Genomic DNA, 16587 nt, shown 5'->3' on the forward strand with positions numbered 1-16587 from the left:
TTATAAAAAATTGATAAGTTTTAAGGAGATGGAAATACTATGTTCAAAACACTAAGAAGTTATTCATTTATTATTTCTTCGATTGTTCCTATGGTAGCATTACTTTAAGGTCGTTGTTAATAGAAACAATACATCTGCCAAGTTTCATAGCATAGCTTTGAAACAGATTGACGAGATTGCGTAGAAATGGACAAACGAGCATTAAACCGGCGCTCAACTATACAATTTTTGGTCATTAAATAAAATTGAAAATTATAAGCTTGGTATTCAAGTCCTCAGGGAACTTACTTTTACTGATCCCTTGATAACTTTAATTGGCAATCGGACCCCTATACGCATTTAGTTCCATAAGTCACCCAGCCCTTATCAATCAACTTCTAAGTATTAAAAATCTGAGCTTTAAAATTCATTCTATGTTAATAAACACAACCAGCTTTTAATTTTCTATACATATTTACCTTTTGTATTGGTCTAGTCTTCTTTTATTCTCATCTTTTCCACAAACTGCGACAAGATAAATATGGTTATTTCAAAATTTTGGTTAATTTTAGATGCTCACCTCTCCTTTAGAAGCCGAATCGTGTTGCGCTTCAGAATAAACGACACGAAGATAATGATGCCAAGGGAATAATCGATGTACCGACTTATCCTTTCAAGAATTATACAATTAAGATAGAGCAAGATTAGACGCAGGCTCCATTGCACATCCATGATAAAGAAGATACGCATAATTACTTTACATCTATGATTAGGTTATGAAATAATCAATGTTCCCGAAGTATGTTTAAGTTTTTTTCTTACGTATGTATTCTAGAGCTTGTTATGGCCTGGTTGTGATCGGAAAAGTAAAGTAGAGAGTTTTTTACTTTCATAATACTAATGGTCGTCAGTATAAAAAGCATTCCGTTCAGTGCAATTAGAGTTACAATTGGCCAAACAAAGAATGCATCCCAAGTCGAACCTGGTGATTAAACGAAATTATTTTCGTGAATTTCAAATCTAATCATTGCTCTAGTAGAAGCCCACGTTTTAAGTCACAATACTCCCATCCAACTCCAGGTATCCAGCCAACTTTGCTGGGATCGTCATCCCACAACTGGTCCATCAGGAAAAGGAGTCCTGTCATGGAAGCCGCCGTTCCCCAGGAGAAGATGCTGTAGGTCAGGAAGCTATGTCGAGATTCATCTTGAGTTATCGATGGCAAACCTTTCCACATCCGATAGCTCAAGGCAGAAAGCCAAATAAATCTTGCCATAAGGAAGAAGTAAAGCAAGTAACCTGAAATTTATTAAACTTAGATATATTTTAATAGTCCTCATATATATTTCTTTAGTTATATCAGATACAGTCAATTTTATTTGAAATACAGATTTCTTTAAACTTGACATATGGCATGATAGATTGATTTGGCTGTCGATAGATTGTGATCGATTAATATTTAACTTTATGGGCTCGCAAATGCCTCTTTTACTATAATGGAAACGTTTGACTTAAATAAGGATATTTCAAAACAAACCTCGTAGAAGGCAAAACTTCAAGGGTATGTGGAAGTGCATCAGCCACTTATGGAGCAGAAACATGAATATAGTGAGCATGTAACTGATGAAGACCTTGCCGTGCAGATTCCGGAGCTTTTTCACGCTGAGATACACTGCTGTCGTCAGAATCAAAAATGCTTTCGAAAGCAAAATGACTGAAAAGAATAAAAAAATAGGTTGGGACAAGGTCTTTATAAATAGGCGATATATACTCACGCTCATTCGCTCCCGGTTGCAGGGTCTCTGGGTTCTGGTTGAAAACGCTTTCATGAAAAGCCACCACAAGAGAGCCTCTGTTTTCTGAACTGAACTGGTCCGGGTGCAGGCAGTCATATCCCCTAAATGCCTGCTTCTCGCTGTTGTAGTCCTTGAGCAACGCACTTCCGTTCTAAGGATCTCTAATTAGTCTGAGAAACATAGGACAGATGTGACAACAAACCTCGAACAATGTATACTCGTGTTCCTTCCAAATATCCCTGAAGCGCATTGCATCTCTTAACACTATGAAATCGCTGAGCAAGTTTCTTCTGACCACAGATCCGTTAAGGAGAGTCACGTTCAAGTAGGGATTGATGTTGCTTAGTTTGTCCATCAGGCCATCAGTGCATTCGCCATTGGGCTGCATGTCCTTGAATCGGCAACAGATCCAGATACAGGCCTTCAGGTGGCAGACACATCCTCGCGTGTGCCTTTTCGCACTATTATTGACTCCCCTTTCCGTCTCTATGTAGTCATATTGGCCAGTCAAATGAAAAGGAACTAACAAGTTATCCTTGTATAGGTAAGACCCATTTGGAAACTGCGGACTGAACGACAAATCCACAGTTTCCAAGTAGTTGCAGCCGTGAATTTTCGCCTCCGATATGTGCAGGATCAAAAGCACAATAAATGTATTAAAAAGCTTCATTATGCTTAGGAACACTTTCCGCAGAGACCAAATTTGGACTAAGTCCTAATGATTGGGGGCTGAGAATAACATGCGATATTAATGAAAACCATAAAAGCGAAAAAGGCGAGTAGGTCTATAAAGAGGGAATTACACATGCACTGGCCAAAAAAACTGGGATACGATACTGGGATACATGTTAAATATATGAACAAAAGGTATATTTGCTTGGTTTCATTTATTTATACGTCAAGTGCCGTTTTGCGTAATCTTTTTTTCAAGAGTATGTGGAAAATGGGAATATCTAAATAAGGAAACACTTTCAAGAGTTTTTATACTGAATGGTGGTATAACATGTTTTTAAAAATAAAATTAAATTCTCAGCATAAGTAACATTTGTATTCTCGGCTTAATAACATATATTCTCTCGGTGTAGCACTATTCCTTTGGGGACTTGTTTTTGAGAAATTCCCTTATCGATTTAATTAGCCATATCAGTATTAAAAAACATACAAATATAAATGGGGCTATCCAGAAACTGCTAGGAATTTTAAAAAGAATTTAAAATCAACACCCACATTATTTTCTACAATTCGTTATGGAATGAAATTTTAACCTTTTAGTTTTATGATCCATTTAAATCGCTCTTGTAAGGTATCAAAGGATCATAATTAATGGCAGAATTTTCTTTATATTTCTATGATTTACTTATTCTCTGTATTAAATATCTATTCCTGGCTACGGTGTGCATCATGCGCTTCGGTCTATCCCTAACTTTCCTCTCGCTCTGCTGAGGATTCAATTTTCTCTCTGTATCTAGCCCGAATTCGGGTGTGGCTAGTCTTAATGTACCATAACCTAGGAGTGCCTTTTCATACCTTTTTTTATCGTTGAATTTTTTGTGTGTCATTTTTTCCTATCCTTGTTTTTCCGCCATTTGATTGCCATACTAATAAATTGAGATTTTCCGATACCAAAGCAATGTTGATGAAACTAAAAAGAATTAGGATATGGTTCGATGAAGGAAAATGTTGCCAAAAAATGTTGAGTAACCCATTGATGCTACCAACACAAAATTTAATTTACCGATCGTTTCTATGCCAGCTTTATAATAAAGTCTTTCGATGTGCATAATATAATATAATTTAGAACAATATCTAGAATAGAGTAAAAAATTACTCTTCCACTGCTTTGCAAATTTTTTACTAAAATTATTTTATTCTGATAGTTATAAGCCGACAGAAATACGTCTCAATAGTCGTCGCTCCAGTTCAACAACGGTACTCAAATTGGGCGACGAAGAGGTGGCACGCCGCTCTCCTGATAATAAAAAAAAAAAACATAGAATCCATAAAAATAGTATTTTTAGTGCAGCCCCTAATATCATAATAGAGGATAGTCAACACCCTGAAAATTATCAATGAAGTAACAAAAGTACTTTGAATGCTTAAAAAATGTTAACATCAGTTTCAATATTCCGCACTCTACGGAAACCTTATCGAAAACTGGCTGTCAACTATACAATTTTTATAGTTCAATAAAATATATGTATCCCATGATCAACGTTAATTAGCATAGGGACCTCCATAAATCACCCAGTCCTTATCAAAAAACTGCTAGTTATTACAATCAATTTATGTAAGTATGTGTTAAAGTATATGAATAATTTAAATTTTATATATATAATAACCTTTCGTATTGTACCAGCCTGGCCAAAGTCTTCTCTTATTCTCATCTATTCCGTATACTGCGTTGAGATAAATAGGATTATTCCAAAAGTTGGTCAATTGTAGAAGACTCACCTTTCCATTAGAAACCGAATCGTGCTGCGCTTCAGAATAAACAACACGAAGATAATGATGCCAAGGGAATAATCGATGTACCGACATATCCTTTCCAGTGTTGCCCAACCAAGATAGACAAAGATGAGGCGCACGCCCCAGGGCACATCCATGATAAAGAAGATACGCATAATTATTTGATATCTATGATATGGTTAAGGATTAATCAAAACTAATGTATTATGGTTCAGTGATATCCTTACGTATGCATTCTAGATCTGAGATTTGTTTTGCTGTTGTTGTGATCGGAAAAGTACAGCAGAGAGTTTTTTACTTTCATAATACTAATGGTAGTCAGTATAAAAAATATACCGTTTAGTGAAATTAGTGTTACAAGAGGCCAAACAAAGAATGTATCCCAAGTCGAACCTGGTGATCAAAAAAACATTTTTCGTGAATATTTTGTAAATCAAATCATAGCTATAGTAAAAGCCCACGTTTTAAATCACAATACTCCCATCCAACTCCAGATATCCAGCCAACTTTGCTGGGATCGTTATCCCAGAACTGGTCCATCAGTAAAAGGAGTCCCGTCATGAAAGCCGCAGTTCCCCAGGAGAAGATGCTGTAGGCCAGAAAGCTATTTCGAGATTCAGTTTGTTTTATCGATTTAAAATCTTTCCACATTTGAAAGCTCAACGCAGAAACCCAAATACGTCTGGCCATAGAGAAGAAGTATAAAAAGTAACCTGAAATTCGAGTGTAGTCAAAAATATAAAATTAAATGTCTTTCTTAAATCATATTTTCATTGTAAGGACAACGAACCTCGTAGAACGCAAAAGTTTAAGGGTATTTGAAAGTGTACCAGCCACATATGGAGCAGAAACATGAATATAGTGAGCATGTAACTGATGAAGACCTTGCCGTGCAGATTCCGGAGTTTCTGCACCTTGAGATACACTGCTGTCGTCAGAATCAAAAATGCTTTCGAAAGCAAAATCACTTAAAAGATTAAAAAAAAAGAATAATAATGAAGGAAAGGAAAAAGTCTATCTTAATTGGAGATACTCACGCTCATTCGCTCCCGGTTGCAGGGTCTCTGGGTTCTGGTTGAAAACGCTTTCATGAAAAGCCACCACAAGAGAGCCTCTGTTTTCTGAACTGAACTGGTCCGGGTGCAGGCAGTCATATCCCCTAAATGCCTGCTTCTCGCTGTTGTAGCCCTTGAGTAACGCACTTCCGTTCTAAGGATCTCTAATTAGTCTGAGAAACATAGGACTGGTGTGACAACAAACCTCGAACAATGTATACTCGTGTTCCTTCCAAATATCCCTGAAGCGCATTGCATCTCTTAACACTATGAAATCGCTGAGCAAGTTTCTTTTGACCACAGATCCGTTAAGGAGAGTCACGTTCAAGTAGGGATTGATGTCGCTTAGTTTATCCATCAGACCATCAGTGCATTCGCCATTGGGCTGCATGTCCTTGAATCGGCAACAGATCCAGATACAGGCCTTCAGGTGGCAGACACATCCTCGCGTGTGGTTTTCCGCTTTAATTTTGACTCCCCTCTCCGTCTCCATGTAGTCATACTGGCCAGTCAAATGTAAAGGAACTAACAAGCTATCCTGGTATAGGTAGGACCCATTTGGAAACTGCGGACTGAACGAGAGATCCACAGTTTCCATGTAATTGCAGCCGGGAATTTCCGCCTTCGATAAGTGCACCATGAAAAGCACAATAAATGTATTAAGGTATCCCAAGTAGAGCTTCATTCTGCTGTGAAACGCTTTCGGCAGAGACGAAATGCGGACTAAGTTTCAATGATTGGTGGCCGAGTAAAATATACTCTTTTGACAGCGATTTTTGGGAATAACAGAGAGCGCAAAGAGCGATTAGGTCTATACAGAGGGAATCGCTCAAGCACTGACCAAACTAGAACTACATAGGTATATTTCTAAGCTTAATTTGTATGCAACTTCTTAACTTATTATAAAATACATATTTAACCAGTCAGAGCCAGAGAAAAAAAAAACAACCATAAATAGGGGTAGTTTATTTATAGTTTTATTTCTTTTGTTTTACTTCAAGGTAATATATAATGGTTTTAAAAATATTCGAAAATTCCAAGTTTAATTCTCTTAATTTAAATTCTCTCTGTGTAGCAATATTCCCTAAGGGACTTGATCACGAAGATTTTAATTTCATGGTAATATATAGCAACAACAAAATAATATTGGGGTTCTCCAGAAACCGCTGGGGAATATAAAAACAAGCCCTAACACAATTTTCCACAATTTGTACACGAGTAAATATTTCTAAAATGTTTGCTGTAAGGTTGGTGACGCACTTAAATTGATTTTTTAGAATAATTCTTAGAAACGTAAAACATTTTAGAACAGAAAAGATGCTTAAATTTGCTAGAAAAGGTAAAATTGTTGTTAAAAATTTTAAAAAATACAAATATTACCTTTTTGACTTTATTTTTACTTTCTTTTCATTATGAATTTCATCTGCGGCCCCTAATCCATATTTATTTTTAATAATGGAAAATTTACTGGTGACAAAATTCACAGGTAAAAGTTAACTAACATTTCAAATTTCAGATAGGGCTGCCAGAGTTTTCGATAGTGAGTACCCAGCGTTGCCAGTGCTTTCGTTTACGAATCAGCGTTGCCAGTAGCCAACAATCGCGGTTTTTTTCTGGGATTTCGCGCATTTCGATGTTTTTTGGGGTAAATCATACGGTCACACTGGAGAAGAAGATTATGTTTAAGCATAAACTTGTTACTATAATTGTTACTAAAATCCTGGGAATATAACCATTATAAGAACAGGAGTCTGAAGCTTGGCCGAGATTACTGAAGCAGAAGATGGCGGACGACACCAACGAAGACAGCTGGCTCTACGGCACCTCCAACCCGGACTCGACTACCGGCGAATTGGGCAACGGCGGCGGCGGCGACGCGCTTACGGCGGAGCACGAGGCTGCGGCAGAGGCCCAAGCTCTGGCGGCCGTTGTGGCGGGCGATAAGCCGGGCTCCGCGTCCGGGGTCGATGCGGGGGGACAGTCGCCGCTCTTTCCCAAGGAGGAAGTGCCCGAGTACTCCGAGTTTGACGATCCCGCGCAGGAGATGGAGGAGGACGAGGAAGCCCTACCGGACACCACGGACAGCAGGAGCAGAAGGGAACGCGACCGCGATCGGGATCGGGATCGGGATGCGGACCGGGCAGACGCACATTCCTCACCAGAGCCGGAGGACGGGGAAATGATAGATGGCCCCAGTTCAAGAAGGGAGAGAAACGGGTCGGGCTCCGACGATGATGACGACGACGACTCGGACGACGATATCAACGTGGTGATTGGCGACATCAAGCAGGCGCCCAGCACCTACAACATCAAACAGCGTCCAAATCTGCTGGCTGGAGGCACTGGAGCCGCCGGCGACAAGGCTAAACCCGCCGGCCAGGCGGGCAAGTTCAGCATCGAGGACTTTGAGGGCGCCGGGACCATAAATGGAGTGGCCGTACACGAGTTCAGCATCGATTCACTGGAGGAGAAGCCGTGGCGCAAGCCGGGAGCAGACATCACGGACTACTTCAACTACGGCTTCAATGAGGAGACGTGGCGCGCTTACTGCGAGCGCCAGAAACGCTTCCGGGTGGCGGAGAGTGGCGTTGGCCTGGCCAGCCTCACGCAGAACGTATCACTTAACCAGAGCACTCCGATTGGCATCCTCACAGATGGCGGCATGGGCATCGGCCCGCCCGGCATGCACAGCATTCAGCCCATGGTGGGATTGGGTGGAGATGGAGGCATGCAGATGCCGCCGCCGGGAATGCCGCCGCCCATGATGCAGCACCAGTCACGGTCGGGCCTGATGCAGCGGCCACCGAGGCCGATCTCCACAACGGGCAGCGAAAGGGGTGGCGAGCGAGGAGGAGGCGGTGGCGTCAAGGAAAATGCTATTCAGGTGATGACCGCCGAGTGCCGAGAGTACTCGCGTGGTCTCGGGCCGATGGCTCCCAACTTCCCGCCACCCGGCGCCTCCGAAGAGCCCTTCTTCCATGAGCCGGAGCCCTTCGATTATGGTTACGAACCCACCCAAGAGTCGCAGTGGGGCAACGATAATGCAGGCTGGGTGCCTAGCGGTATCAAGGAACTGACCCCTGGCCATGCTCACATGCAACAGCCGCCGCCAGGAATGCCGCCTCCGGGAATGGGAGTGCCACCGCCACAGATGGGCGGCCCGCCGCCTAATTTACGGGGAATGATGCCACCCAACATGCGCATGCCGCCAAATATGGGTGAGTCCCTGACTATTGTGTATAGGGTTCTTCAAAGCTAACACTTGTGATACATATTTCAGGCATGGGACCGCCTCCAGGAATGATGATGGGGGGGAATGGACCTCCACAAATGCGAATGGGCATGGCACCGCCACAGAGAATGGCCATGGGCGGTAAGAACGAAGTCCATTTTTAAGGTAAAAGCTGCGTTTATATTTATTTTAAATTTGTTTGCTTCGCAGATCGTGGCAGTTACGAGGACGACCGTGAGCGTAGACGTCGCGAAAAGGACAAGCAGCTGAAGAGGGATCAGGTATGGGTCAATGATAGCTTTTAATATTATTAAACTAATAGCAGATTAATGTCCTTAACAGCTACGTAAGGATTTTCTGGACATGCTGAGGGAACGACATGACATCGAGCGACACACGCGGTGGTACGACGTGAAAAAGAAGTTTGAAGCGGATCCGAGATACCGAGCTTTGGACTCGTCGTATCGCGAGGAGTACTTCGAGGACTATCTGCATATGTTAAAGGAGGAGAAGCGCAAGGAGCGAGACTTCAAGGAACGGGAGAGGCATCGCGAAAAGGAGCGATCGCGGGACAAGGACAAGGAAAAGGATAAAGATAAGGATAAGGACAAGGACAAAGACAAGGACAAGGAGAAAGAAAAGGATAAAGATAAGGACAAAGACAAGGACAAGGATAAGGACAAAGAGAGCTTGCGTCGCGAGCGCTCCCGATCCCGCGAAAAGTCCAGCCGCCGCAAGTCCAAGTCCCGCGAGAAGGATCGTAGCGAACGCAGCAGCAAAGGAAGTGGCAGCAGCTCCTCGACATCCACTTCCACTCGCAGCGAGAAGAAAAAGTCACATCGCAAGGACAAGGAAGAAGAGGAATAGCATTTGCTTAGGTACTATTTGGATGACGCCCAAGAAGCAACTCCCTAGGCTGCCCACCCTAAACAAATAACAAAAATCCAAACGAATATCTGAAAATTCACTTCCAATAAACGAAGAAAGCCGTAATTGGCGATAGAGGAAAGAAACTGAGAGTTGTGTGAAGTAAAATACACTTTGTATATTGTAAAGGAAACCAAGTAGTCTTAATTGGGTATTTCGATGTTAAATGATGGAAATCCTGTTACACATTAAACCATGGTGGGTCAAAAATGTGTACACTTTGTTTTTGTACTCCTGGAGGAGTTGTGTTTCTCCAAAAAGCCTTTGTTTTTCAGATAAGATGGCATAACTCGCCAATACAACGTAGAGCTGAAAGAGTGGCCATCTATATTTTTTTATATTTAATTATTTTATTTTGCATAGAACTGATTTTGCAATTAAAATGTACACAATTGGTATTTGTTCTGCACTTCTCAATTATTTGTTCATAAATCACACCCTTGACAATGCTCCCATTAAAGTCAATATTTTGTTCTTCACAATGAACTAGTGAGTGAAAAAAGTGACACAATAAAATAATTAAAAATTGTCTGCATATTTAATTCCACAAAAAAAGGGCAAGATTTACCGCGGCATCATTTAATCCCATTCATGTCAGACAATTGATGCGGTATTGTGTCTGCGACACTTTAAATAAGAACATCATGCTGATTTTTAATAGGTTTATGCATTTATTTATTTGTGTACACATAAATGTGTTGTTCCGGTGGAGAATGGGATTCACATTTGAAATAAAACAACAAGTGACAGCCACACAAGTGCGGTCTTAATTAACACGAAATAAATGTGTTTGGTTTTCACAGATTCATGAACGGCACAAGGAAAGTAAATACATATTTTATTAATCTGCTGAATTAGTAGTGTATGGCTTTGACTTAATTGACATGGTAATTGTCGCAATAACCCATGAATTTTGAATAAACCAAATATTGGATAATTAGGTGTGACTGAAACGGATTTTCTTAGGTCTAAGGTCGGGTTAGTTGTAAAAGTTTTGTGGGTTAGTTTGAGTTGGCTTTGAATTACATTCTGCTTGAGTTAGCTAGGACTAGGGACTATATGTAGGTATATATATATATTAGAACTGATATTTTAGTTTGATTTCCTCTATGTGGATAGACTTCAGTTAATGCTTGACACACATGCACTTGATGGGAGTAGTTTACAATTTGACTACGCTAAGACATCATGATCGTAGAGCGGTTACAAAATATACCATATATCGTAGACAGTGAGACAAACCTTTATCGATCTCCTATTGGCACCCGCCTACTTGGTTTGTGTTTATTTAAAAGTAACAACGATTGTCTTTAGAAAACTAAATTCACGTATGCGAGACTTATTCGATAAATATGTTTGAATATCCGCTAATATCCGCTAGTATTCCGACTGAATTCAAACTCTAATTACTTCTTTGATTCTCAAAAGGAACATCATGTACACATATTTCCATGTGCTTTTTATATACTCTATATATTTAGTTTAATTGAAAAATCCATGCTAGTGGAACAGAGAAACAGCCCGAATGCTCAGATCAGATATACACATAATAGTATGTAGGTAGTCATTATGATTACTTGACAGGTTCAGTATAAAAGTTTAAGATATTTTGCAATGAGTTTACTTAGTTTTCTTTGAGTCTTCTTAAGAGTGTTTAATACTTTTCAAGAAGTGTTTTAGCTAGTGGTAAGTTACCATTATTTACTTATAGAAAGAAACTTGGAAAAATGAACAATGAGAATCTACATATTGGAAAGTTAAAATTAGTTTAAATCAGACTCTAAAGGTATGTTTGGTTGCTCCAGAAGGCTTCAACAAATAACAAAATATATAAATATTAAAAAATAATTTCAGAGATAGCAAGTAGAAAAGTTATCCAATGAAACAAACCCAATCAATTATAATTAGATCAATTACCTTGATTTGTACTACTTTGGCAACTTGAAATGAATAAACGCGAACTCATTTGATTGAATCTATGTAGGCTCTAGGATCTACGTATTCGACTTGGCGATTTGCCGATGCATTCTATGAAAAATGGACAATGACTCGGGTTCTAACCACAACTTGAACTAATTCTCAACTAAATTGTACTTTCATTTGCAGCTGGAACCAAGTTGGCATTCGTTGAGGTACTTTGCTTTCCACATCACAACATTGACAAATCATTCACATACTCGCTCACACATCACTCTGGTGGCTAGACTTTAAGGACTTGAGTTAGGTAAGAATCGGAGCGAAAATTTGAATTCAACACTGTAAAATAAACTAAATTATTTAATAGTTTCAAGAACGAAATCTAAAGATCTTTCATATGGAATGTTTAAAGAAGGGAAAATAATAATACCTTTATATAGTTTTAGTAATATTAATATATGTATAACTAAAAGTTTACTCATAATCTTTTTGTAATTGCCACCATTTTACACTCACTCCGACTTGCACACTCACTCGCTCACACACTCAAACTGGGTTCGGATGAGACCTAAAGCTTTGTTCGGCCGCCCTTTTTTTGGGGGTCTTAGATTGTGCCCTATCTGCTTAGCAACTGCTCCACATTCAGGGTCAGCTCCTGGCCGGATCGGCTCCCGTTATTGTTGTTGGGCGCCACTCCGTTGGAGTTTGAATTGGAATTGGGGTTGGTGTGGCTGCTATTGGCACTGTGGGCGTACATCCCGTTCAGGGTTCGAGAGGGCGCCGGTGATGTGGGGGCAGACAGCTGGGGAGGACTCAAGGGCGGCAGCGAGGGCAGCGGCGGCGACTGAGCCTCCAGCGTCGAGGGCGGACTGCGGTTAAGGTTGCTGTCCAGGCTACTATGGTGTTGTGAGGAGGCCGGCGATAGCGGGATCTCCTCGATCTTCTCCAGATCCTGGGTGATCGAGGCCGAGTTTTGCTTATGGGCTCGGGTCAGCGTTCCCTTGGGACTGCGGGAGGTGTCGTGCAGGAGCGGTATGTCCAGCATGGAGCACTTGACCCCAGTCCCTCCGCCGCCAGCAGCAGCACCAGAACTAGCCACCAGGGAAGAGTAGTTGGTGGCCTGCAGGGAGTGCTGGTGGTGCTGCTGCTCTCCCTTCGCCTGCTGGTCGTCGCGATCCAAGCTGAACTGGCGACGCAGCAGGCGACTGGAGCCGGGCTTGCTGTCGAAGCGGGCAGCGCCTCCAACGCTACCGCTGCCGCTTCCGGTTCCGGCCATCGCGGGGCAGACGCCGCCGCTGCCCTGTCCGCTGCAATGTCCGCTTCCTGCCCCGCCCCCCGAATTTCCGTAGAGGTATTTGCCGTCGTAAAACTGCGTGAGGTTGCTTTCACTGGGACTGAGGCATTTGTAGTGGTTGTACGGAGAACTGAGGTCCATCATCTCCTCAATTTTCTTGTACAGCCTGGAACTGGATCCTCCTGTGGAGTTTGGCAGCCGGTTGAAGCTGTTTGGGTTCAGCAGATTATCCGGCGTAAGTTCGGAGAGCTTGCGGGACTGGGGACTTGTACTGCTCGGCGTTGTCTTGCCCGGGAACTCCGGGCACAGCGTTGCGTTGGGGCTGATGGTGTTGGTGGAGTTGGAGTCCAGGGAGTACGAGTTGGGCAGATTTGCCCCAGAGCCCAGATCAGCGTTCGTCGGCGGAGTAATCTCCACCTTTACCTCCACGGACTCTCCGGCCAGCGAGGAGCTTTGGGACGAAGACGGGTTCGTGCTCGTCCGGGATTTGTTGGCCTGTGCCTTGAGGGTGATCGAGTTCCGGATGAGGGACTCATCCAAGCTGGGGGATTATTAAAATATTAATTATAAAACCTAAATAATCGTGGAGTAGCTTTTGGAAACCTACCCATGTGACTCTCTAAAGAGGGTGGAGGAATGCATATGGTAAAATTTAGATATTAGATTAAGGATTAGCATAAAACTAAACTAATATTAGACAGTAAAAGCTGAACTGATAAATCAATTAAAAATTAATTGAACAATTAATAAAAAGTCGTCACTAATATTTAATTACAATTTTTATATCAACCGAAAGAAGTTTTAAAAAAATAATCCTTTTTGCAAGTAAATGGTCTTGATAAACCATTTGGACATCTTCACAGATAAATAAATAAATAAATCAAACCTTTAATCTAGGAAAGGAGCATTTAATTAACAAATACTCACCCGATCGGCGGTGGTGCTGGCAACGGCTTATCGAATCCCTTCTTGCCCAGCAACCAAAAGGTGTTCATCATGCCCTTGCCCTTGATGTCGATGAGGCCCCTTGGCTCGATGGCATAGCCACCTCGGGCCTCCAGTCGGTCCCTTGTCTCCTGAGACATGTGTATGCGCCAAGAGGAACCTGAGAAAACAGAATTCTCTGGTGACACATGGCCCAAATGGGGATGAGCTCCAATTACCCGTAGACTCCATTCGCGATGCTGTGTTCACAGTGTCCCCGAACAGACAGTATCGCGGCATCGTGAGACCAACTACTCCTGCACAGCAGGGACCTGTGTGAAGTCCTATCCTTAGCTGTAGAGGAACACCTGGCAGATGTTTCACATTGAAGCGACCACTCTGGTGGAGCAGGTCCAGGGCCATGGTGGCGATCTGCTCGGCGTGATCGGGTATCTTCACGGGCAGCCCACTTACGACCATGTAGGCATCGCCAATGGTCTCCACCTAATTGGCAAAATATTTAGGTGTTAATTAAACATAAATAATATCTCAAGACTATATTTATATTTTACCTTGTACACATTGTAGGCATTGATCGTGGCATCGAAAATCGTGTAGAGATCGTTGAGCAAATCCACAACCTGCACGGGACTGCAGTGGGCAGCGATTGTTGTAAAACCAACAATGTCGCTAAAGTATATAGTCACGTCGGAGAACTCCTCCGGGTCGACGGCCAAGCCCATTTTTAGTTTCTCAGCCACCGAGCTGCGGATAAGTTATTTGATCAGTTTTGCTTAGTTTATAGGAAAACTTGTAAGTTCAAACCTTGGCAGCATGCGATTCAGCAGCTGTTCAGTCTTCTTTCGTTCAATGTCCAGTTGTTCGGTGCGCTCCCGAATCAGTTCCTCCAGATTGTTTGAGTACTTCTCGAGCATTTGGAACATGGTGTCTACAAAGTTCACTTTGCGGCCGTGGTTCAGCATCTTGAAGCGTTCATAAACTCTAAAAAAAGGAATGGGTAACCCATTAGTAATTCTTAATTATGAAAATTATGAAATATCTAAGACTCGTTTACTAAAATATTTCTTGTGATCTATTAGATATTGTATCTATTAGTATTATTATATATACAAACTTACGAGTTAAAATCGGGTCGCATGTCAGGCTGCTCGGCCCAGCACTGGCGCATGATATTGATGGCCTCCGGCGGAGCGGCTCCCTTGGACACAGAGGGCCGTATCAGTGGCGGTGGCTTCTTGATCTTGGCTATAATATCCTCCGGCGAGAGGGAGAGCATGCAGTAGGGTTCGCCCCTCACCACCACCTCCTGCATGATGATCCCAAAGGAGTAGACGTCTCCGAGTTGGGTGCCCAACTGGATGCGTCCATGTTGATGGTGATGATGGTGCTGCTGCTGGTGGTGCTTCATGCTGCGCAGCAGCTCCGGAGCAGTCCACAGCAGTTCCTTGGCGCTCCTGGGCATGGGTGGCAGCCCCTGGGACTCGTAGAAGGAGCTCAGACCATAGTCGGTGATCTTGAGTACCCACCGGGCGTCCACCACGCAGTTCCTAGAGGTCAGTGCTCCGTGAACCCTCAAGGGAGAGGTGTGCAGGTACCGCATGCCCCTCACCAGGTCCGTGAGTAAGCTCAGTCGGAATGACCAGTCCAGCTTGATTTCATCCATGATCAACACGTCCTGCAGGGATCCCCGCGAGCAGTAGTCAAAGACCATGGCAGTCCGGTTGGGATCTGAGAGCCATCCTATTAGTGGATTGATATTTTCGTGCCTCAAACCATGGGCCATCACAAGGAGATCCATCGCCTTGGCTCGCAGCTCTGCGGATCCATTCATATGCACTTCCTTGAGTTGCACCAGGTCGCCATTGTATCTCGCCCTCATGTCCAGATGGGCGGGATTGTGCCTGGCCAAGCTGCCCGTGGCGGAGGATATACTCTTTCCATTCACAGTGGCTGCGGTGGTTCCTCCAGAATTACCCGGAGCAGCTGCTCCAGGTATCACGAAACCAAGATTCTTTAGGGAGCCAATAGAGCCCTTGAGCAGATCCGGCTTATCCACCTCCGGGCCACCGAACTCCTGCAGCTGTTGCAGCCAACAGCAGAGCATGGCCTCGATGCCCTCGTCAACCTAAAACGAAGAGGAAGTATTGTATAGGAGAAAGAGATGGAATTTAGTTTGAGAGCTAAGTTCTTACCCTTCGAGAATCCACGGGGAACACAAAGTCACTCGCGGAGAGCACTATCTTGTTGGGTCCCTTGGACAGCCGCTTTCGCAGGAAATAGTTTCTGAAAGAATTCAGTCATTACATTAACTTTTGTTTTTTAAGAAGCTGGAAATAGTTCAAGGTCAGTTTACATATACATATTATATATAAAGATATATCATCTTTAGATACTAAATAAAAACTAAATATTCATTGAAGTAATCTCTCAACTTTAAATAGGCAAAGACTTCACCTATTTAGCAGGTCCTCTCAATTATCTATGGTATCCCATTAGGCAAATTCTTAGCCACTACTTCAGGACAGCGTGATCCTTTATATTCGGCCAATGCAATCTGCATCCATTAACACAGAAGCCCTATACCTTAACCCACTAGCCCCAATGAACGACCCTCGTGTCGTTGCGGTTGGGACCATAAAAACTTTTTACTACTACCTGCTTACTCGCACCCAACACCTCGAATTGGCCAGAAGCTCTGGAAAAATAGGAGGAGCCTGCGAAACCGCAAATTCATGCAGCAATTGTTATGCCAGAAGTTCGCCACGTGGCCGGAGTCAAGTTGGGTTAAGTGTATTAGGGGCATTAATGGGCTGCTCGCTGTTTCAGCAGGAAAAACTCTTTGGGCCACGTGTGTCGCTTGTTAACTAGATTTCCAGATCCGCCCACCCGAAAAATAACAGACAGCGGATTCACTATTCTCATGAATGGCCGAACTTCTCGGCAAACTGGGTAAAAGTTTAACTAGTTTTAGGGTAT

General features: G+C 42.8%; 4 protein-coding genes and 1 long non-coding RNA gene across 7 annotated transcripts in view; 2 read left to right on the top strand and 3 right to left on the bottom strand.

Annotated features, from left to right (window-relative positions):
• Positions 1 to 822: 822 nt before the first annotated feature.
• On the top strand, positions 823 to 1745 carry LOC138928956 (uncharacterized). 3 transcript variants are annotated; one of them, XR_011445366.1, is made up of 3 exons: positions 823 to 964; positions 1019 to 1269; positions 1334 to 1745. It is a non-coding gene; the product is annotated as an uncharacterized lncRNA (long non-coding RNA). The 3 variants fall into 3 exon arrangements; XR_011445367.1 differs by having other exon boundaries at positions 826 to 964; positions 1016 to 1269; XR_011445368.1 differs by having other exon boundaries at positions 828 to 964; positions 1060 to 1269.
• A 2369-nt stretch (positions 1746 to 4114) lies between these two features.
• LOC138929035 (G-protein coupled receptor Mth-like) lies at positions 4115 to 4589 on the bottom strand. The gene is made up of 3 exons (XM_070287570.1): positions 4469 to 4589; positions 4227 to 4409; positions 4115 to 4171 (listed from the first exon to the last, which is right to left on the bottom strand). Exons 1-3 carry the CDS (start codon positions 4543 to 4545, stop codon positions 4156 to 4158), a joined length of 276 nt encoding a protein of 91 aa, XP_070143671.1. The 5' UTR covers positions 4546 to 4589; the 3' UTR covers positions 4115 to 4155.
• A 28-nt stretch (positions 4590 to 4617) lies between these two features.
• LOC108080746 (probable G-protein coupled receptor Mth-like 6) lies at positions 4618 to 5981 on the bottom strand (the record flags this gene model as incomplete). Its single annotated transcript, XM_070286241.1, has 5 exons — positions 5502 to 5981; positions 5279 to 5450; positions 5032 to 5190; positions 4703 to 4954; positions 4618 to 4634 (listed from the first exon to the last, which is right to left on the bottom strand). Coding segments are annotated over exons 1-5 (1080 nt in total), but the record flags the coding sequence as incomplete, so codon positions are not given.
• Positions 5982 to 6938: 957 nt separating this feature from the next.
• Positions 6939 to 9671, top strand: Fip1 (Factor interacting with poly(A) polymerase 1). The gene is made up of 4 exons (XM_017175729.3): positions 6939 to 8514; positions 8577 to 8669; positions 8739 to 8809; positions 8871 to 9671. Exons 1-4 carry the CDS (start codon positions 7080 to 7082, stop codon positions 9393 to 9395), a joined length of 2124 nt encoding a protein of 707 aa, XP_017031218.1. The 5' UTR covers positions 6939 to 7079; the 3' UTR covers positions 9396 to 9671.
• A 2145-nt stretch (positions 9672 to 11816) lies between these two features.
• Positions 11817 to 16587, bottom strand: part of LOC108080814 (uncharacterized) — a 78498-nt gene continuing 73727 nt past the window's right edge. Inside the window, exons 7-14 of the mRNA XM_070287330.1 lie at positions 15804 to 15894; positions 14730 to 15736; positions 14416 to 14592; positions 14163 to 14355; positions 13830 to 14094; positions 13594 to 13771; positions 13274 to 13285; positions 11817 to 13207 (exon numbers count right to left, since the gene is read on the bottom strand). Coding sequence (XP_070143431.1) covers positions 11989 to 13207; positions 13274 to 13285; positions 13594 to 13771; positions 13830 to 14094; positions 14163 to 14355; positions 14416 to 14592; positions 14730 to 15736; positions 15804 to 15894 — 3142 coding nt within the window. The 3' untranslated portion in view covers positions 11817 to 11988. The remainder of the gene's footprint in view (positions 13208 to 13273; positions 13286 to 13593; positions 13772 to 13829; positions 14095 to 14162; positions 14356 to 14415; positions 14593 to 14729; positions 15737 to 15803; positions 15895 to 16587) is intronic.

The sequence above is a fragment of the Drosophila kikkawai genome, chromosome 3R, assembly GCF_030179895.1.
Source record: "Drosophila kikkawai strain 14028-0561.14 chromosome 3R, DkikHiC1v2, whole genome shotgun sequence".
Lineage (NCBI taxonomy): Eukaryota > Metazoa > Arthropoda > Insecta > Diptera > Drosophilidae > Drosophila > Drosophila kikkawai.

Excerpts from the sequence above, each read along its gene's own strand:
- Fip1 (XM_017175729.3), top strand. The coding sequence starts at position 7,080 with ATGGCGGACGACACCAACGAAGACAGCTGGCTCTACGGCACCTCCAAC. Across the intron at positions 8,515-8,576 it reads GCGCATGCCGCCAAATATGG|GCATGGGACCGCCTCCAGGA; the intron begins GTGAGTCCCTGA and ends TACATATTTCAG. Across the intron at positions 8,670-8,738 it reads ACAGAGAATGGCCATGGGCG|ATCGTGGCAGTTACGAGGAC; the intron begins GTAAGAACGAAG and ends TTTGCTTCGCAG.
- LOC138929035 (XM_070287570.1), bottom strand. The coding sequence starts at position 4,545 with ATGAAAGTAAAAAACTCTCTGCTGTACTTTTCCGATCACAACAACAGC. Across the intron at positions 4,410-4,468 it reads CTCAGATCTAGAATGCATAC|ATATCAAATAATTATGCGTA; the intron begins GTAAGGATATCA and ends ACCATATCATAG.